The sequence below is a fragment of the Hibiscus syriacus genome, unplaced genomic scaffold, assembly GCF_006381635.1.
Source record: "Hibiscus syriacus cultivar Baekdansim isolate YM2019G1 unplaced genomic scaffold, ASM638163v2 tig00117034_pilon, whole genome shotgun sequence".
Lineage (NCBI taxonomy): Eukaryota > Viridiplantae > Streptophyta > Magnoliopsida > Malvales > Malvaceae > Hibiscus > Hibiscus syriacus.
The window spans coordinates 2665862-2689081 of record NW_024063533.1 but is presented as its reverse complement, the minus strand read 5'-3'; the positions used below and the strand labels follow the sequence as shown (position 1 = coordinate 2689081).

Here is a 23220-nt window from a genome sequence, read left to right as displayed (position 1 = left end):
TCTTGGATGTACTTTCTTGTCATGAGACTTCATCATCCGTTTTTGATACATCTGTCCATGGCAAATAGCTTTCAATCTTTTATCCTCAATAAGGTTCAATTGATCAAATCTAGCTTGGATCCATTCAGATTCATCCAATTTTATTTCTCTCAATATTCGAAGTGATGGAATCTCAACTTCAATTGGTAAGACTGCTTCCATCCCGTAGACTAAAGAAAACGGTGTTGCCCCAGTAGATGTTCGAACAGTAGTTCGGTATGCATATAAAGCAAAAGGTAACTTCTCGTGCCAATCTTTGTAAGTTTCAGTAGTCTTTGTAATGATTCTCTTGATATTCTTATTTGCTGCTTCAACTGCCCCATTCATCTTTGGACGATATGCCACTGAATTTGCATGTTTGATCTTAAACTGTGCACAAAGTTCGGTCATCATTTTGTTGTTCAGGTTCAGAGCATTATCTGTAATGATCCTCTCTGGTAGGCCATATCGACAAACTATCTCTTTCTTTATGAATTTACAGACTGTGGATCTCTTAATATTAGTGTATGAAGCAGCTTCCACCCATTTGGTAAAATAATCAATTGCCACAAGGATGAAACAATGTCCATTCGATGCTTTTGGTGTGATTGCTCCAATGACATCTATTCCCCACATAGAAAATGGCCAGGGTGCTGTCATTACATGTAAAGGAGATGGGGGTACATGAATCTTGTCTGCATATATCTGGCATTTATGACATTTCCTTGCATAATCAATGCAATCTGTGTACATAGTAGCCCAATAGTATCCATATCTCATTATTTTTCTGGCCATGGAAAGACCATTTGCATGTGTTCCACATATTCCACTGTGTACTTCTTCCATGACATTTCGAGCTTCGCTGGTATTTAAACATCTCAATAGCATTTGATCACTGCTTCTTCTATACATAATCTCTCCATCAAGAAAATATCCAGCAGCCATTCTTCTCAAGGTTCTTTTATCAATTTCCGATGCATTTGGTGGATAACTTTGATTTTTGATATATTGCAGAATATCATGATACCATGGTTTACCATCTACCTCTTCTTCCACATTATAACAATGTGCAGGAATTTCATATACTTGCATTTTGATTGGCATCATATCAACCTTCTTAGTTGCTTGAAACATAGCAGCTAATGTAGCCAAAGCATCTGCCATTTGATTTTCTTCTCGAGGGAGATAATTGAAGGTAACTCTCTCAAATTCTTTCACTAATTCGAGTAAAATTTCGGTATTCCAATAATTTGGGATCTTTTGTTTCCCATTCTCCTCGCAATTGATACACCACCAAAGATGAATCTCCATATATCTTGAGAAATTTGATTTTTCTTTCTATAGCTGCTTTCAAACCCATGACACAAGCTTCATATTCTGCCATATTATTGGTGCAAAAGAACTCCAGTCTACTCGTAAAGGGATAATAAACATTTTCTGGAGAAATTAACACTGCCCCGATTCCTCGTCCCAAAGCATTAGATGCTCCGTCAAAATAAAGCTTCCAAGTTGCAAATTCATCATTTGTTCTGACCTCTTCATTCATAGATATGCACAACAGATCTTCATCGGGAAAATTGAAGTTCAAAAGCTGATAATCATTTGATACACGACTGGCCAGAAAATCAGCTATGACACTTCCTTTTATCGCTTTTTGGTTGACATATACAATATCAAACTCAGATAATAACATCTGCCATCTAGCCATTCTGCCTGTCAAAGCTGGTGTTTCCATTAAGAATTTCAAAGGATCAAGTTTTGATATCAACCAAGTAGTATGGTATAACATATATTGTCTGAGTCTTCGAGTAGTCCACACCAAAGCACAACATAATTTTTGTATTGGTGGATATCGAACTTCACAATCAGTAAATTTCTTGCTCAGATAATAGATAGCTTTTTCTTTTCTTCCAGATTCATCATGCTGTCCTAGTACACATCCCATCGAATTTTCGAAGACCGTCAAGTAGAGAATTAATGGCCTATCAGGCATTGGTGATACTAAAATGGGGGCATTGGATAAATATTTCTTAATAATATCCAAAGTTTCTTGACATTCTTCATTCCAGACTTCAGGATTGTTCTTTCGAAGTAATTTGAACACTGGATCACATTTGTCAGTTAATTGAGAAATGAACCGAGATATATAATTTAATCTTCCCAAAAAGCCTCGAACTTCTTTTTTTGTATTGGGTGGTGGAAGATCTTGAATTGCTTTTACTTTATCTGGATCAATCTCGATTCCTTTTTTGCTGACCACAAATCCCAAAAGTTTTCCGGAAGTTACCCCAAAAGTGCATTTTGCAGGGTTGAGCTTTAATTGATACTTCCTCAATCTCTGGAAAAGTTTCCTCAAATTTTGAATATGTTCTTCTTCAGTTCGGGATTTGGCAATCATGTCATCCACGTATACTTCAATCTCTTTGTGCATCATGTCATGAAACAAAGTTACCATGGCTCTTTGATATGTTGCCCCTGCATTTTTCAATCCAAATGGCATCACTTTATAACAGAATGTGCCCCACATGGTTATAAATGTTGTCTTTTCCATGTCTTCAGGATTCATTTTTATCTGATTATATCCTGAAAAGCCATCCATAAATGAAAACCATGCATGCCCTGCAGTATTGTCCACCAATGTGTCTATGTGGGGTAATGGAAAACTATCTTTTGGACTAGCTTTGTTGAGATCTTTGTAATCCACACACATTCGAACTTTCCCATTCTTCTTTGGTACAGGCACAATGTTGGCTACCCATTCTGGGTATTTAGATGCCTGTAGGAAACCTGCATTGATCTGTTTCATTACTTCTTCTTTGATTTGCAACAACATTTCTGGCCTCATTCGTCTGAGCTTTTGTTGGACTGGTTTATATTCTGGATTGATTGGAAGCTTATGTATCACTATATCTGTGCTTAAACCAGGCATATCTTGATAAGACCAGGCAAAGATATCTTTGAACTCTTGAAGGAGATTTATCAATTCTTGTTTTATCTGGAATGTCAGAGTGGTACCAATTTTCACCTCTTTTATTTCTTCATCTGTTCCCAAATTCACAGTCTCAACCTCTTCCTTGTGGGGTAGAATTTGTTTGTCTTCTTTTTCTACCAATCTTAATAATTCAGTAGGAACATCACATTCCAGTTCATCCTCACAACCATTGATTTCTTCCAGACATATAGGATGCTCTAAATTTATCACTGGATTAAATTTAGGAATACACATGCTATTAACACTGTGACACCTGCAAATTTAAATCGGACCATTTCCGAAAGAACATAGTAAATTTATGAAAATAAATAAATGTAAAAATGTAAGAAAATGTAAAGAATGATTGCCATCTGAAAATTTTAAAGAAAATTTCTTATATTTAACATAATTTCTTTTACAAGATAACAAAAAGTTTTCATATTTTTGAGCTAAACATAAAGATTAGTTCTGAATATTACTCTGCATTAATATTAAAAACTATAGGAAGATCTTCAGTGGTCCAATTGGTGAGTGTTTCTCCAGGAAGACATGGTCGAATCCTATCCAAGTACTTGCCAGTCTTGTTGTCATTCGTGATCATGTTGATAAATAATCCATTCATAGCTTCTTCAACTATGTCTTGATCTTTCTTCAACTTTTCTTCCTTAAAGGCTTCAACAAGCTGCTGTTCCACATTAATTGTTCCCCCTGATCTGAATGTGGTCTTCAACTGTGGGAAAGACATGTGTTTCCAAAGGATTTCTCCCCCTTTCAATTTTGCCTTTCTGTCTTCACATCTTCTCTTCATCTCTTTGTTCCTTTGCTGAAGATTGGGCTTAAACCCTAGCCCAAAACGGTCTTTTTTCATCCTTATGCTGATAGGAACTGAAATCCCTTGAAGATTCTTTCCTAGACCTCTCCCAGCTTTAGCTCCGATGCCTAAAGTTTGTTGTACTGTCATCTTGGTGCAATCAGACAATCTGGGATATGGAATTTTCCTTCCTTCTGCAACAAAGGTTGTATTTACAAATTCAAGAGCTCGAAAAGAGCATTCAAGAGCCTCATCATTGGTGTCGATATATGGAACATCGCTTGTTACAGACGCAATGATTTCTTCTTCAGCACTGACGCATATTAGTTGTCCATCAACAACAAATTTCAATTTCTGATGTAATGAAGAAGGAACGGCTCCTGCTGAATGAATCCATGGCCTCCCTAATAGACAATTATATGTGGGGTGGATGTCCATCACCACAAAGTCAATATTGTACACGACCGGGCCGATTAACAATGGTATTTCCATTTTCCCAAGCACTTCTTTTTGAGTGCCATCAAATGCTCGTACCACATTCTGATAACTCTTCATGTGTGATTGATCCAGAGGCATTCTTTGAAGTGTAACTAGAGGCATCAAGTTGAGAGCAGACCCATTGTCAATCAATACTCCTGGTAACACATGACCATGACAATGTGTTGTGATGTTCAAAGCTTTTACTGACCCCATTCCGCCTTCCGGTATTTCATCGTCTGTGAACGTTATGTAATTGTCAGCGGCTATATGTCCCACAATTCTGTCAAGTTTATTGAGGGATATATCTTCGGGGATGAATGTTTGATTGAGAATTTTCATCAAAGCATTCCTATGCGCTTCTGAATTCATCAAAAGATCAAGAATAGAAATTCTCGCTTGTTGTTTGTGTAGTTGTTCAACCACACTATACTCACTATGTTTCAAGAATTTCAAAAATTCTTGAGCTTGCTTTTCTGTTACAGGCTCATTGAATGCTGGAATTTCATCTTCAAATACCTTCTGAGGTATTGCCACAGCTTTTCCTTTTGCTTTCACTTGTTCTGAAGCATTGGATGTTTCGGGAGAGTAACATCTCCCACTTCTTGTAAAGAAACCGACCTCGCTCACTGCTTCAGACGTCGATGTAGTACTCAGACTTTGTATTTTCTCTTCTGTTTTTTCTAAAGAAACAGGTCCTCCTACCATTGAAACATTGGTAGTATAATTCCAAGGTACCCTGCGGGTATCTTTGTATGGAAATGGTAGAGGAGTGGTGATAACTACTTTTGGCCTTATTGGTGCAGGAATCGCCGTAGATGATTTCACATTAATGATCACAGGATCATTTATTTTTTGACTTGGTTTAGAATCCTCTGATGAGCAAACATCATCTTCTTTTTTCCCGGGTTCTTCTTCAAAGAATTCTATTTCTCTGTTGTTCATCAATTTTTGCACCAAGTTTCTAAACTCAGGACATAGTTGAATTTTATGCCCTTTCTCCTGATGATATTCACAATAATTCTTGCCTTCATTCTGCTTTTGCCTGAATTGTTGTGGAATTATACCGGCTAAAGAAAGTTGTTGGAATATCCAAACAAACGGAGATTTAATTTCAGAAATGTCAGTCTTTGCTTTCTTTCTGTTCTCTTCCTGAATTGCATTCACGTTTTTATCTCCATGATTTGGCAATGGATGACTTGATGCGGATGGTGTATTGAATTCCAACTTCCCAATGTTGATCAAATTTTGAACCACCCTTTTGAATGCTAGACAGTTTTCAATAGAATGTCCTGTAATTCCTTCATGGTAAACACAGTGTGCCTTTGTATCATACCAAGGAGGGAATGGTGGTTGCATGGGAACCAAGGGATAAGGCCGTATAACGTCTGCTTTTAACAGCGAATCATAGATCTCTGAATACGGTACTGGTAAAGGTGTAAAAGACAACCTTTCATTTTCTTTTCGAGATCCTCTGGACTCTGCTCGATTAGTGTTTGTTTCCTCTTTCTGAACCCTTGGCTGGGTTATTGTAACACTTTTCGATGAACCTTTGCTGTAAGAATTTGCATTGTTGACTTCATTCTCCTTTTTCCGGTACGTAGGTCTTTTGGAACTAGACCCATCATTCGATTCAATCTTGCCACTTTTCAAGACATTTTCAATTAATTCTCCAGAAATGACCAAATCTGCAAAATTTCTGGTTGCATTCCCCATTAGATGGCTTAAATAAGGAGCCTTCAATGTATGGACAAACATCACTGTGGCCTCTTTTTCTGACAAAGGTGGTTGAACTTGGGCCGCATTGTCACGCCATCTCTGGGCATATTGTCTGAATGTTTCATTATTCTTTTTCTCCAAGTTTTGAAGAGTCCATCTATCAGGGACCATGTCTGTCACATGGCGGTACTGCTCTAAAAATGCTTTAGCCAAATCTTTCCAAGATCTAATGTTGGCTTTGGTCAATTGAGTATACCATTTTAAAGCCGGTCCTGTCAAACTATCCTGGAAGCAGTGAATTAACAATTTTTCGTCCTTCACATATCCTGCCATTCTTCGACAAAACATAGTAATGTGGGATGAAGGGCATGTAGTACCGTTATATTTATCAAATTCGGGAGCTTTGAACTTGATAGGGAGGATTAGGTCTGGAACTAAACTTAATTCACTAGCATCAAACCCATAGAATGATTCGGTTATTTCCACGGATTTCATTCGTTCTTCTAAGCTCTTGATCTGTCTGGTCAGCTCTTCATTTACTTTTTGTTTCTCATTCAGCTCATTCAAATCCGGGATCAAATGATCATTATTAAGATCCCCTATTTTTCACATCTGATATAAGCGGATTTTTGCTTGAAGATGCAGGATCCACTTGTTGATCTTCATGTGGTTTGGCTTCTTGTAATGCAGATGTACGAGCATTGATTTGTATAGGGGTAGTACCAGAGTGATAAATTGGTTCTGATGGAAAACCTAAAGGATACATAGGATCTTGATCAAAAGATACAGGATTTTCATGCATTTTTCCACTGATAGCCTGCCTTTTAAACATGTCCTCTATCTTCTTCATCATACTGTCTTGTGAATTTGCAATACTGGCTTCAATTTTTTCCAACTTCATTCTCATTTCTTCTTGTTCTTTATGATGCTGTTCCTCAATACGCTGTATTTTATCATCCATAATTCTCTTAGTAGCTTGTCTAGTACCGTATTGATGTAGTATTTCTCTTTTGGCCAGAGTAACTGCGATTGAAAAATCTTCTAATATTATTTTTTCAAATTTTAATTAATGAATTTTAACTTAATAAATAAAATAATTCATAGCGACAATTATGAAATGAATGATGAATGTATGCAAAAATGCATGTATGTAAAAACATTGATCCCAAAAAGTTAACTGTCATAGAACAACTTTCATTGGCATACAAAAGTTTCTTTATAGTATTTCATAACTACAGATAAGGCATAGCTTTCCTATTAAGCTCTATAATTTCTTTCATTAACCATGACACCTTCTTTCCGCACTTAGAAACTGGATCAACTTGATGCTCAATTATTTTGGCTTCAACAGCTAGTTCCCCAACATATCTGGCAACTTCGCTCATTTGAACCATGGCCTCGAACACCATATTACTTCTTTCTTCACTTCTTTCGACATAGAATTCAGTTGACTTTTGCCATTGCTCATTCGTTCCTTCAAGAGTTTGCTCTAACTCGGTGATTCTGACTTGGCAATTGTGCAGAATTTTTTCAAGATCTCTAATGCGTCTTCGCAGTGAAGCATTTTCCTCATTACTTTCTTTGAGATCATTAGGTCCTAGACGAACCTTTTCTTGAAACAATGATTCTTCAAGTTGCAAAATGTAAGCATTAAACTCTGAGTTTTTGTTTCTAGAATGATCCAGATCTTCTTCAAGTTTTGTTCGTGCTTCTTGTGTTCTTTGATTAAGCTTCTGGATTTGAACATCTTTGTTTCTGCATCTTTGCATCCAATTGCTAGCCACTTCCTGCTCTACCTCCAGTCTGGTGTTGAAATTTTTCCTTTCCAGCTCCCATTTTTCTTTTTCAATATTGGATTCTTCCATTTTTTGGCCTCTGACTTCAAGTTCAGCAATCAACTGGTTCATTTCAGATTCAAATCCCTTGAACATGCTATTTTTCTCGCCTTCAAATTTAACAAAGATGTCATTCTTCATCTCTTCTAAATCTTTGGCTCGATCCCTTTCTCTTTGCATTTCATTCATTATCTCGCAGTGCTCAGCCTTGTGTTTTATAATTCGCTCTCTTCTGTCAACCTCGAAATCTTCCATTTTTTGCTTTCCTTTTTCCAGGCTTTTGAGTAGACGGCTATTCTTTCCTTTCAGATCTTCAACTCGTCTTTTCTCAATGTTCAATTCTCTGGTCATCTGTACCGTCGATTGGCTGGGTCCTGATGCTTTTCGGGATTTGTATAACTCTTGGTAATCTTTCTGTAAGGCTCTGTACTCATCCTCACCTTTTTCTTTATCTTTTCTCAACATTGCACATTGTGATGAATGAAAGTCAATATCAACCCCCAACATAGCTTTATCTTGTCTCATTTGCTCTAATTCTTTCGACCAGCCATCTCTTTCTGCTTCAAACTCAGCTCTCAGGATTTCAATCTCTGACGGAACCACCTTAATGCGATCTTCCATAGAAATATCCTCGTTTTGATCTGGTAGAGGAATATTTTCATTTTTTCTGACAGATCTCCAATCTTCATAATCAGGAGTTAGCATTTCTTTTGCTGCTTTAGCTCGGATACAAAAAGTTGTTTTCCAAGCTGTAACGGCTTACATGATACTTCTTTTATAATTTTTGCTGTGGAATGCGAACTCAGATGACTGTAGTCCAGCAGTGACAGGTACAAATTGACGACCTTCATATTGTCTTATAATCAGAAGTGGAGCATATCCAATTCCTCCCCATAATCCGAGCAGCATTATCCAGTTGTAATCACCACATCTGTAAAAGAACTCCCTTTGTATTTGCCACGGGGCTCGCCAAACAACATCATTGCTTTGCAGATTTCGAAAGGCATTAATCCACATATCTTTCTTAATTTCTCTCGGCCATTCCTGCTCCAGAAATTCCTTTAATGGTGAATAATCCGTATTAAAGCGTCGGTATGAAACCTTTTCTGTTCTCCAGAAATGACTACGGATCCAAACATATAACAACTGAGTACACCCTGAGAATCGTCCACCTCCTAACCTTCTGCAAGCATTTAACGATCTGAAGGTTTCTGCTAGGATGGCAGAAACAGGGTTAATCTTCTTCGGTAGCTGTTCAAACAAGTCTACCACTGCAGCTTCAACATATCCCAATACTTTTGGGAAGATGACCATACCATATATACCCAGAGCAAATAGATCGAATCGTACTTTAATATCTGGATGACTCTGAATAAGTTCTTTGATGTTGGTCCAAGCAATGCCTTCGCTTTCGCCTTTTTGTTTTGTACGGGATGCTACCCATTCTTCTCGTACCCCGGCAATCTTTGCTAATTTAACTCGAAAGGGTTGAGTTTTAATTGACTTTGAATATATTCGATTCCCCAGAGCACCTTCAAGATGTAATAAAGTTGTATATTCTTCAATAGTAGGGACCAAGTCCTCCTTATTGAAAGTGAAGCAATTGTAACCTGGATTCCAGAATTGAACTAGGGCTCTGAGTAATTCATCATCAACTTCAACATAGAGCAAATATGGGATGTCTCCATAAGTCTGATAAAACTGTAATTTTTTGTTTGAATCCCAACTTTCCCAAATACCTCGCAAATCTTGCAGATCATTTCTTTTTAGTGAAACTGAAGCATAACTGGCCAAGTCAGATACATAATCATCCTGCAGACTGTCTCCTTCTTGTCTTTGTAAATATTCAGCCCACTGTCTTACTTCTGAGTTTAGAATTACTTGACTTGAACACTTTTTATCCATAGATGAAGGCTTTCCAATGAGACAATTAACACAAGGATCAATGTCTTTTATCCTGTATGATGCAATGCAAACAGAAAAATAAAGAACACACAAAAAGAAAATAAATTAGTTTACATAATAAAGAAATTTAATAATAACATTTACATAAATATTCTTTATTTAAACATGCTTTTCTGAATTTAAATAATTTAAATAAACATGTAATTTAAACAATAAATAAATTAACAGAAAATACATAATTCATTTCTCCTGTGTGTACACCTATTTTGGACAAAATTTCGGCATGACTTCGGATTGGAAGAGTTTCTAAGGTTTTTTATATGCAGGGTTTCAGATCTAAGAATAAAGGTACCCGAATTGTCCTTGTTAGTGCCCCCTTAGGTTGCTAACCCTCAATCCTAGTCCATTACAGACTAAAGTGGATCGAGTTCAATTCGAGGGGATACATTTCTCTATGCCTGACACGGAGAATAAATTCTCACGAAAACATAGAGTATATGAACCCCGAAAGTTACTTGCTAGGTCTGACACGGAGAATAAATTCTCACGAAGACGTCGCTTTCACTCCCACTTAAAAGGGACAACTCAATTATAGAGCTTTATGTAATGCAATGCAATTGTTGTGTGTGAGGAGAAATGTTCAAACCTTTGACAGAAAAATAAATACTGAAATAAAATACTTTCAAATAAAACATATAAATATTATAAAAATAATAAATAAATAATTTGAAAAGAAAGAATTAAAAATTAAATATATGAATTTTTAATTTTTAATTAATAAAGACAATTTATAATTGATTTTTTTTTAAAAAAAAGTTTGACCAGGTCCCCAGCAGAGTCGCCAAGCTGTCGTAACCGGTTTTCGTCCGGGCACGAAATATTATACTTGGCGGGGAAATTGATGTGAATAAATAGTTTTGAAAATAATTTGAGAGTCGCCATCGGCCTTTTGGATCAGGTAGGTCGAATACCTAAAAATTATTTTCTTTAAAGAGTTTTAAGAAAACATCAATAAAAAAAATGAACTGATCTGCGTTTTATAACCAAAAATTCGTTCTTTTTAATAAAAAGGGATTCGTGGTCGGTTACGTTTAGGGAAGGATTAGCACCCCTACAACGCCCAAAATTGGTACTTTTTAATTATAAATTGTCTCTATTATTAAAATTTAAAAATTCAAAAAAATATATTTAATTTTTAATCTTATTATTTCAAAATTATATAACAAATATTTATTTATTTTTAATATCTGAAAAGAACTTCTAGGTGCCTCAAGACAGCTCTTTTCTTTGATATTGATAAATATTGATTTAAATAATATTGTTTACTTTTTAATTTTAAAATATCAGAATAGGACATCCAGTTGTATTAAGACTGTCCTTTTTCTTCGATATTAAAAATAAATATTTAAAAAAATACTATTTATTATATATTTATAAAAATATTTAATATTTAATAATATAATAAAAATACAAATATTACTAAAACAATATATTTAAAAACAACAAAATAAATGAAAACATATAAAATAACTAAAAAAATAAAATTAAAAATCTAATTCATAATTAATCTAAATTATAGGGATTAAATATGTTATTTCTTTATTTGGTGACTAAAATAAAATTATCTAAAATTTGGATATTAGAATCAAATAAATTAAAAATATAAACTAAGGATTGAAATATTATTTATTAAAATTAATGGATTAAATCTGTAATTTATCCTAAATATATTATTTTAATATGAAGGACTAAAATGAATAAAATTAATTTTCGAAGACTAAATTAAAAATTATTATAAATTCAGTTTAGTGACCAAAATGTAAAATTTACAAATATGAAGGACTGCGGAAGGGATTTAACTTTTCCATAATTACGCGCATAGTCCTTCCCGAAACGACATCGTTCGGGAAGGACTATAAGAGTCCAAATCGGCTGGCCCGAAGGGCCAACCATTTCATTCCTCATTTCTTTCTCTCTCTCTAAACCGAGAGAGTTTAAAAACTCTCTCGCCTCTCTCTAGCTTCCCTCACCGGAGGGAAGCCGGTCACCGGTCGGCCACCGTGTGCCGCCGTGATTATCACCGCCGGCCACCGTATCCAGTGGCCGGAAAATTGTATTTTGACACCATTAAATAGATCGGGACGTCTTAAGGACGTTTCCGGTGTTCTTTTTCCTTAAGAAGCTCCCAATCGGAGCAAATCTACAAATATACCTTCGGTTTTTGTTGGTTCTGACGAGATCCGGTGGTCGAGGCTTCCTCGGTAAGTCTCCTCTTCCTTTTTCTTTTTTTTTTTTCTGGTTTTCTTGCTGCTGAGATCGTTGGTAATAGTTTGGATTTTCTCTGTTTTTTTTTTTATGTCTCTTTCTCGTCTCTTTTTTTTTCTGTCTCTCTGTCTCGTTGTATATCTCTGTCTTTTTTTTTTTTTTTCGCAGGTGGGTGGTGGCTTTTATAGCCACCACCGGTGTTCGTCTCGGACCGGTCCGAAGAGGGGGCTTCGGTGAGTCACCGGACTACCAGTGGTGACTCACCCCGTAGCCTTGCATGGACGGCTGGTATATGATCTTCTGGAGTCTTCGGTTGGGATGTGGCAGCGGCGGAGGCGGCGAGGGCTGTCGGCAGCCGCGTGGAAGCTGGAGCGGCGCCGCGTGGCCCTAGGGTATCAAACCCTAGGGTTTCCTTCTGGCACCATCTGGATCGTTGGATCTTATCAGATCCAACGGCTGTGAGCTGAGGCGGCTGATCAAATTAGGGTTAGGAAACCCTAACTGGAAACCCAAATATTTAGGGTTTCTAGTTGGATTTGGACCGGTTCTGGTTGGTTTGTAACTGGGCCGGTTCAATTGTAATTGGGCCTGTAATTATATTTTTTTATTATTTATTTATTTTTAATAATATTTATATGTATTTAATATATTTAATAATAATAGTAATAATAATAATAATAATAATAATAATAATAATAATAATAATAATGATAATAATAGTAATAATAATAATAATAATAATAATAATAATAATATTAATAATAATAATATGGATAAAAAATTAGTATCTTCAGTACCTAAATACCTAATTACCAGAGCAACCATATAACGAATGTTAATGTAGTAAAACGGAAGCTAGAGAAAGAGGAGGGGATAATGTGATGAAACAAGTGGAGAGGATAAAAATGAAAAAAAAACGGAAGCAATACTTACATGAATTACTAAAACCTGACAGTTCACTGCTACGATTTTGTCAATATTCTGAAAATTAGAATGGGAAAAAAACAGTAATGAAGGTCACTGCCTGCAAGATAAAACAAGAAAATAGAAATGCGGTGTAAAACACCGACTTGCCTTATAAATGTCAAACCAGTATGTCCTTTTGACAGGGTACAATACTCTCATGCCGGACAAAATTGGGCTATGTAGAACAACGCCTCTCAAGTTGGGCAAACGAGAAGCAAGATCAACCGTAGGTCCACTACCAACAGACTGACCACACAAAATTAATTGTTCATCTTTAACTCCATACTCTTCCTTAAGACACTTGTAAGCTGCATCTATGTCTGCATATGTATTACACTCAGTTGGCTGTTTCAAATAAAAGAAAGTGACTTTTAGATTACAGGTGTGTAGCAAGCAGTAAAATGTTGGTTCAATAAGTACAAGAAATCAGAAATGACATGGCTGCACAGAAAATTCATAGGTCTTGCTTGATACACATTGAACATGGCAAATTTGGATTTTAGATATTATAGAATAAAAAGAAGCTGCCCAACAGATATAACTCATAAGAACAAAAATCTTGCATGTAAAATGAACACTATGCTTCTTTAGCAGAAAAAGAGAAGCATTTTGTAAATTATTATTGTGTAACTATTTAAATGTTCATTGCAATAGTTAAATTGCTATAGAAAACATGGATAAGGGAAACTTTTGTTCTCAAAATTAGCAACAAAAAAGATAAGCCAAATAACCAACCTTTCCAGTTGACTGACCATAGCCAGAGTAATCATACCTACAACGAAAAGGTGATATTAGGAATAGTAAAATAAATTAATATAAAATAAGGATAGACTAAAAATAAACCCAATAAGAACAAAGATATGATAAAATGTTCTACTTTCAGTAAGTCTAATTACCTGCACAATCATTTCATGCGTCTCTAAAAACAATGTCAAGAACTTTATAGGATAAGATTTCCAAAGTAATTTTATTTAAAATCTTGGTTAATTTTTCCCAAAAGTTCTAGATGCTTAAGAAAAGGAGAATGCTGTCAACTAGTCTTAGGCAGGTTGAGATTCTGATGAAAGTTCATATGTTTGAATGACATATCCATTTTGCATCATGACTCACATAACTTTGGAAGGTACAAGAATTGAAGAGTCCGTAGTTCACATTCTCCTACAAAGTATTAATGGAATACAATTTGTTGATTTTATTTTGTGTTCATAGGTACTTCTCAGTCAGTGCCTAATTCTAAGATTAACCCAAGTTTTCTCTTTGAAATATTGCATCAAGCTCATTTCTTTCTCTTCCGTATCATTTGTTGGTGTTAGTTAATAACATACTTATCTTCAAAACATTCATCGAGACTTAGTTAGTGAAGTACCAACACTAATAAAAAAGGAAACTGCATCACATCATGCAATTACAAGACACACAGTGCTTGCCTATAGAATGAAAAGTCAGCAGTTTGACAACAAACAAACACAACTGATCAAGAAAACAAATAAACAGCAGGTCATCATTTCCAAATGAAGCTGTCAAGCTTGATATTTATAGTAAAAAGAGAATGCATAGCAGCATATGTCACAAGCAGAACTGAGACTGTTAATAAATTGATACCAGAAGGCGATACAAAAGCTGCAACTTAGAACTACAGAAACAACAGCCCAAATGAACTAAACTAGCACAGAAACTTCTTAGAAACCATTTTAATAGAAATGGAAACAGGACCTAAAAAAACTTCCATACAGAAGTGGTTGATTATTAAATCAGTGAGAAAAGTTACATACATTTTTCATTGTACATTTTCATGACATAAATAATAACTATCAGTCATCATTTAGTAGTAGTTTGGTGACTTTTAGTAGCTACTATTTGCCCAAAAAATATATAGTTGCACTATGACTAATCAACTGAACAAAGTACGGTATCCTACAATTTGGACTTAGATACATGCCTTCATACAAATAAACCTACCTCCATTTACCTCTATGCTGGTATGATGAAAACTATGCTCAATGAACTCATACTGCAGTCCAAGTTAATTTCTAACTTTTCAAAGTGAGCATAGATAAGCAACAATGAAAATATCAACATAGTGTAATAGATCGGGATGTGGTAATGACACAGAGGAAAGGAAAAAAAGCAGAATATTCATGAACACGGAAATTTATAGATAAATAATGCAGGAATTTTAATACACCTCAGTCAAAAGAAGTCAAGATCGAACCGTTCAATTTATTAAAGAACACAGTCATTTAAACCTCCCTAATATTATTCCGAAGTATAAAGTAAAAGCTAGAATATGCAAAAGTTGAGAAATATCTCCAGTTGGTCATAGTTCCCCTATAGGAAAATGGTGTCTCTATCGAAACAGAATATCCAGTAAAAGAACTACACACAGAAAATTCTAATCACATGTATTCATTTTCTTTTCTTTAACAACATTTTCATGCATTTTCTTAGGTATTAAAAACATCAAAGCACTATTTGCAAAATATATAATCCATCACGTAGAGCTCCTCAATCTGATGACTTTGACATAATCCGCTTTTTTTGACATTCACTTAAGTTCATGATTAGTAAACAGAAAGAAAGAACAAATCCCAAAGCATTTCAATCAAGCACCGACAGGATCCATGCCTGAATGATATTTGCAATATTCCACACACCAACTCTTTGTCTAAGTCTCTCTTTCTCCTTTATATTTTTTATTCTATCTCTAGTAGTTATTAGCTTTACCTTACAACATACCAAAATCAGTATAACTTTCACTCACTGATAACCAGAATCTCTGTTCTTCCCTGAACATTTAGCATGAAACTAGCTTCAGTATCAATCAGAGAGCTGAAACTAAGCAAGCTCCACTTCACCAATATTATCAAACACTTACAGAACCCTAAAACCCCAAAAGCACAAGCAAATCATACCAAACCCAACGAACTACTTTCACTAAGCTCAAGCTGAAAAAACTTCAAAACAATCAAAACAGTTAAAGCCTAAGAATCCAAAGCAAAATATCATATTCAATATGTTGAAAAACATGAAAGGAAAAAATTTACCCCATAAGATTAACGCGCAGGCGATTACACAACTCGACGAAGAGTTCAAACATTTGTCCCAGATCAGCGGCATTTCCGTGAGAATACAAGAGAGTAGCGGAAGCTTTAGGGTGTTTAATATGGACGGCGACTATGTCGTTTCCACGGCGCGTGCGTAGCTTCAAGACGTCAACATCATCCCTCCTCGGTACCTCCGGTATGTAAAGCTGACCACCGCTTGACTTGTCCTCCACCACTCTGTAAGACGGTGGGTTCGGCGGGAAGAACGCGAATTTGGCGGCAATCGACGACGTCACTCCTCCCATCTTCTTCTTGGCACTAATAGTTGTTCACCTTTCATTAAAGCTACCAAAATAGCTCAGCTGCCTCCGAAACCTCAAATCTCAATCACCGCCGTCCAATCTTCTTAAGATCTTTTTTCATTTACAAACAGCATAAAAATGAAAGAGAGAAGAGAAATGAAACCAAAATAGGTGGCGCGTGAAATGGTAATAAAGGCGCGTTTGCACGGGAGCAGCCGTCAGACAACGAATTTGTGGGACGAGAAACCGGATCTGGTGTTTTTTAAATGTCTTGAAAGCTGGGAATCTGAGCTGAATGGGATTTTATCCATTAAAGAGGGGTAAGAAAAAATAAGAAGGAGCGTGGGTATAGGAAGGTCCCCTGACGGCGAATTTGACAAATGATATGCACATGTATGCATGTATATATTTAGATCTTTAATCACTTCACTTGGTAATGATTCGCTTTGTACGGATCCTTTTATATATTGAAATTTAATTAAATTAATTAATTTTTTACATAATTAAATAAATCAATTTTGAATTGTTTTTTTTACACAAAAAAAATTAGGTTAAGGATGGCTTTCCAGATCAATGTCAGGACATACTTAAGATTCAGTTGAGATTTATATAAAAATTTACAGATTGTCCATCAAGAGTAACGGTGATATAATTCGAATTTAACTTTATAAACTTAAATTCATTAATATCAACTACTTGTGTCAACACTCATCGTCATTAACTTTAAATTGTTAGCATTACGTTTCGACTGCCAATTTATGAGACCTTGAAACATTTTATAGATATTTTCACTAATATTTAGATAGTCTCTCACTCTTAATACAGCTAAATAAATATTATTTTATCATTAAAATTATATATATATATATATATATATATATATATATATATATATAATCATGTGTTATTAAAGTCATACTATGACTTAACATCAGATAATAACATATATACTCGATATTACATAATATCAAACAATAAATAATAATGATACATAACATTACACAACATCGAATATCATAAATAATGAATATATTTGATATCATACGATAATCAAGTAATATACATATTATTTACATTTAGTATCACTAAGCATCAAATATAAAAAATTATATTTGTAATTGACATCACTAAACATCAAGTATTTGATAATATTGGCACATACTATCACTAAGCATCAAGTATTAATGATAGGAGTGATAATCGGTCTCATCAAATATCGAGTATTTTATCACAAATATCATGATAGAGGTTACTGATGATGGCAACTAATGGTGACATGTGATGGTTATGAGTATCGGTAAGTGAAGTGAATTTTGACTGGATTTAATATTAAATTAATATTTTATATAAAATTTAGGGGTTAAATTAATACTTTTATATAAATTTAAAATTAAATTAATGTTTTATCTAAAATTCAGGGGTTAAAATTTATTTATTTTTTACTAGCATATCACGTCAACAAAGTAATGGGAGCTAATGACCCATTGATTAAAATAAGACGAATTGAAAACAAAAGTGACCGAAACCAAAATTTTACAAAATAGGTGACTAAAATAGAATAGGCTGAAAAATTAAGGTACTATTAGTGTTGTTTACCTAATTAAAATTTGTCCTTTTAAAACTCGGGCCGATGGACTGGGCCAGTAGTGTTCCCTCTGTTCAGGTCAGAAAGTTTTTTACCAAACGCCATGCGGTTTTAAGAGTTGGGGATAGCGAAAAGCAGGAGAGGGAAAATGGGAAAGCAGAAGCAGGAAGAAGATGAAGACAACAGAAGAGAAGTAGCCATTGCTTCAACCCTTTCTTTGCAACCCAATTTCAAGCCTGTCGGAGTCACTCCTCAACAGCTTTCTAAGTTCCAAGTAATTCCTTATACTCATTTTTTTTCATGCTTAATATTGATGTTCAAATGAATTTGTAGGAACCTAAATCTTTTGCAGATAGTTTTACATGTTGAGATAATGGATGCTGAAATCTGGGGCATAGTTTATGATTGAAAAGTAACTGAACCCTTTTATCATCCTTAGCAGATACTTTTCATGGATTTAGATTGCAGTGGCGCGTTTTTTATCAGTCGGACTTATCGTAATTATAGTTGTGGATTTAACGATTTCTGTTTTAGTAAATTATTGTTGATGAATATCGCAAGCGGAAAGAATTGAAACCTTGGCCATGTCTATAATATTGCATCATGATTGCTATTTAATTCCCTGATACTTTTTGAGGAACCGAACCCTTCTGTAATCTTTGGCAGATACCTTTCATGAATTTAACTTTCTGTGATGGTTTTTGAGTCAGATTTGGGTAAGGTTTATTTTGTTTATCTCAATTTCAGGTATAATTAATGCTATTTTTTGTCAGTAGAGAGGGTCAAATCCATAAAATAGATAAGAAACTATAGAATTGCGTATGATTTCTATTCCTTGAAACATTTTTGTGGAATTTAGATGATGGGCAGTAAAACCATTTTCCTTTATGATTGAAGGAACCAAATCCTTTTGTCATCTTAAGCATATTCCTTTTTCTATTGAATTGAGTTGATGGCTATGTTGCTCCAACACTTCATGTTTTTTCCCCATAGTATTCAGATCCAATTTGTAGAACTGTGGATATGACTTCTTAGGGTTCTTCAAATATATAGAAAATTAAAAAGTTTTCATTATATCCATGTCAGACATTACCTGTATTTGATTCTTAAGCCGCAAGACTGAGTAACATGGGATCATGGGCAGTGGAATCTTGGCATTATTAGGTTTTAAAACTTGACAATTTTTTGTGTTTGATTAGGAGTTGAATGAGAAATGTTGTATAAGTTTTAATTGTTCTAGTGTCTATTTGATTGACATTTCCAGAAACTTCAAAAATCTGGGTTTGCTGAGCCTTGTCGTATTGAACTACTGGAAATTACTCCAGTGATTTTACTTCCAGCTTGCTTTGGGTTAGGGGTATTTTTGTTTTCTATATTACTTTGACTCTTCATTTTTCCTTGAAGTACTCTTGCCTGGCACTTATATCCTATGCATGGATGTCAAAATATGACCTCCAAGGGTTCTCCAAGTACATGAAAAACTTTAAAATGTTTCACCATATTTGTGTCAAACACAAGCCCGTATCCAACTCTTAGATGCAAATCTGAGTTACATGGTTTTCTTCTTTTTAGATAGTTAGGGTTATCTGGGAAAAATCATAAAACATATATCTACTTCCTTTTGTGTTGAATTTGAATATATGTCTGACATGGATATATTCAATTTTCTATAAGATTGTTCATATATTTGGAAGATCCTTAGAGTATCGTATCCAGTACCTATGTCCGAATATGCATCAGACACAGCCGGGAGAAAAACTGCAATATCTTAATAATATCTTAAGTCTTAGCCTCTCATTTGTAGAAAAAGGATAAATAATTTTGGAGAAATATTTATATTTCTTTATTATTTTCCTCATAGCTACAAGCTATGTTGCTATGACTTTTTTCTTCCGTTCTTGAAGCATTAACGTTCAATATCTGTGTTTAATGCATATCCAGATATAGGTATGGGAATAATACCATTTAAAGATCCTCCCAAATACGTGTAAAAGCTTCTAATGAAATTAAACATATCCGTGTTAAATTCTGACCCATATTTGATACTCACACTCAAATACGGTTAAAGTCGGTGAAAAGGATAGCTTTTGGGTTTTGAATGCCCCATTTATTAGTAATCTCTGATATTCTTTCTTTTCTACTGCATGATTTACTTCTGTATTAACATTGTATGCTATAGGAGCTTCACCGGAGGCGTTTACAAATAAAAGCAAAATCAAAGATCCACAAGAAACTAAAAGGTACTGTGGTTCATATCATTTATGTTGCTCAACTTTTTATTCTTCTTGAAGTATCAATGTCCAACATTCATATTCGACGGATAACCAAATTTGAATACATTGAAAAACTTGATCAAAATCTAATTACTTGTGTTGGTCCATGTTCATGTTCAATACTCACGCCGCAGTTGAAGTAAAATAGTATATCATTATCAATAATTTTCTATAGTTGGATTTTTCGTTCATCATCTGCAACCGCTTCTTCTATTCGTAGATAAAGTTTCGTGCTGAATACTTGAATAATTCATCATCTGCAATCGTTTCTTCTGATTGTAGGTCGAGCCGAAAGGTTTCGTGCTGAATACATGAATTCCGCAGATTCTCTGGAATCAGATTTAAATACCAGAGTTGAAGATGAAAGTGTTCTGGACCCAAAGAGCCACGGTGAAGATGATAATCCCTTTTCACTTCAAGAAGACAATGAAGTTGTGCAAATTGCAACAAAAAAGCGGCAGAAACTGCATTGGGGGTATGTTACGAACTTTCACCTTAGACTGTTCCTTAGCATCAACTCATTCATTAATGGGAAAGCTTGTTACCTGAACACCTTTTTCCTTAATTACCCTAGCCAAGACATTTCACTTTTCAGATAAAAGCATAAGCCATATAACCCTCCAAATATCTATTTTAAGAAGAAAAAAAAAGAACTTATAAAAGTTGAGCATATCATGTTTTGGATATGCGCACGTATCCAACACTCTATAGTCTATCCCAAGTCAAGACAACATTGCGGAGAAATGCATTCATAAGCAAGAGAATTGCTGCTCCATCTGATGTACTAACTATTTATATCCTATTTCTGTTACCTGGATTTTTTATTTTTCAAAAATACTTGTGTTTAACACTATATGTAATATTTATTCGGTTAGACATATAGTTGATCTTTCTGAATATAAAAGAAATGAGCGTGCTCATATCAGACATTTTTCCATATCTAAAATTCATCCTCGAGTACAGATAACCTAACTTATGCGTAGTGACATTTTGTTCTTTGCACCATCTTTTGATGCTCCATTTTATATCTTTTGTCTTGGTATATTAACAATTTCCAAAATTCTGATTTGTCCACAGCCTTGATACAAAGGAAAGATGGGAAAGGAAAGCCAACATGTAGACTTATTCTGAAGAAAAGAAAACTCGGTTAGATGTTGTTGCGGCTTTTGTGTCTTTTATTGAGTAAATCAGTAAACTTAAATGAGTTAGCTTCGGAGGAATCAATTATTGCATCTTTGAGGCATTTGCTAGTAGTATATTCGAGAATTGTTAATTGGCCGAATGTAAATAGATCTAGGACTATGGAAGACGGTGATATAGAATGCAATATTAAAAAAAAGGGCATAGGGAATGATCACTTGCTCTTAAACAGTCAAAGCTTCAATCTAACATTATGAAGTCTTTACGTGAGAATGAATCAAATCTCTAATATTGTAGAATTGAACTTGTCCAGATTGTAATGAGTCAAACTTAAGTAGAGCTATGAGTCAAATCAAGAGCTTGCTTAAGCTTCTCAAAGCATAAATTATACTGAGCTCAATTAACTTAAATTTCAAAATGAAACAAAAGAGCATGTCCTCAACACAAATAGGTTATTAGAGATATAACCTTTCAACAACTTTCCTACTACATTGAAAATCGAGCATTTACTTGGTCTGTCACACCCCAAAATAGGGGTTAAATTATAGTTTTCTGAAACTTATTGGTAGATTTAGGAAGTTATAGGAAATATAGGGATCTCGTCCATAATTTGCCCATTTTATGTGGTGAAAAATAAACCGGTTAAATCCCCCTATTGGTTAGAACCAAAACCCCGAGAAATTTCTCCCAATTCCCCCAAAATCCCTAACCCCGTCGATTCTCATTTCCTCCGATTATGTCACCGTCCAACCACCTTAGCCGGCGCCACTACCCCTAAAATGGTCGTCGCCTCGCCCTGACCAAAAGCCCTCTTACCCCTCGTCGAGATCAGTCGTCGTACGACTGGATCGAAGCCGCTTGGATTTGCTTCGATTTCAGTCGCCTCGATTGTCGCCTCACCTCCCGACCCCCGTCGTGGCCGCACGTGCCGCCACACGCTGGCAGTGCGCGTAGGCTTACTCTGCCTGCTCTGGAAATGTTCTAGAGCCGGTCTGGACCGGTCTGAACCGGCCCAACCCGACTCAAAACGATCAACCCGACCCGTCTGCCCGACCTATTTGACCCGACCTGAACCGGTTTGACTTGACCCAAACCGTTGATCGGTCAAACCGTTGACTTTGACCGAGTCAACCAGTTGACTGTTGACTTCGACTTAGACCAAAAAGTTAACTTTTTCGAAAATGTCATATTTTATGTTTTTCGACGTCTTTTGTCCAAATATGAAGTTCGTTTTGCCAAATTCGTACCTGCTAAGCCGTTTTCCAGTGAATTACCTTCGGATTTAATAAGGTTTTTCAATTAAGTCCAGTTTCTGACGTAAATTTGGTTGCTTTGTATCCGAGGAATTATTGAACGTTGAATTCAAGTTCGAGGTCGATCGAATGAAGTTTAAATGGTCGATCGATATGGCACAAAAACCAAGGTAATGCATTACTACTTGTTTTATGCTTTATGGAACATGTTAGTATTAATTCCTGCATGGATAAATATAATTGGTCACATGTATGTAGTGATTATTTCCTAAACTCGATCCGAATACTATAAAAAGTTGGTAACCGAATATGACTTATATGGCTCGCTTAAGAAAGTGGAAGATCAATCGGAAATAATAATAATAAGCTCGGTGATTCAATAATGATTTAATTAACTTCAAGATCTGTAAATTTTGATTAATTTCTTTTAGGTTAAATATCGGGAATATTTAGATAAGATGCTACCTAAAATAGCCCTAAGGGGTAAAATTACAAAAATACCCTTGTATTGAAAAAGGACCAAGACTTTCCCTAGTGGTGAAATTAACCTCCAATGAGCAAATGAGCAAAGTACTCTGAACTTTAATGGAACTAGAATACTTTCAAGCTTAAGTTATCCAAAGTAATTCCACTGACATAATTAGATGAAATGACGA

At 35.2% G+C, this 23220-nt stretch overlaps 2 protein-coding genes and 1 long non-coding RNA gene across 3 annotated transcripts in view; 2 read left to right on the top strand and 1 right to left on the bottom strand.

Annotated features, from left to right (window-relative positions):
- Window positions 1-12121: 12121 nt before the first annotated feature.
- The window catches only part of LOC120196809, a 28432-nt gene continuing 17333 nt past the window's right edge, over window positions 12122-23220 (top strand). The window contains exons 1-2 of the long non-coding RNA XR_005523216.1: window positions 12122-12133; window positions 14106-14110. This is a non-coding gene — a long non-coding RNA (uncharacterized LOC120196809). The remainder of the gene's footprint in view (window positions 12134-14105; window positions 14111-23220) is intronic.
- Window positions 12842-16740, bottom strand: LOC120196807 (alpha/beta hydrolase domain-containing protein 17C-like). Its single transcript, XM_039198525.1, has 4 exons — window positions 16012-16740; window positions 13703-13739; window positions 13076-13312; window positions 12842-12982 (listed from the first exon to the last, which is right to left on the bottom strand). Exons 1-4 carry the CDS (start codon window positions 16314-16316, stop codon window positions 12857-12859), a joined length of 705 nt encoding a protein of 234 aa, XP_039054456.1. The 5' UTR covers window positions 16317-16740; the 3' UTR covers window positions 12842-12856.
- LOC120196808 lies at window positions 17993-21462 on the top strand. Its single transcript, XM_039198527.1, has 4 exons — window positions 17993-18172; window positions 20078-20138; window positions 20454-20646; window positions 21249-21462. Exons 1-4 carry the CDS (start codon window positions 18047-18049, stop codon window positions 21289-21291), a joined length of 423 nt encoding a protein of 140 aa, XP_039054458.1. The 5' UTR covers window positions 17993-18046; the 3' UTR covers window positions 21292-21462.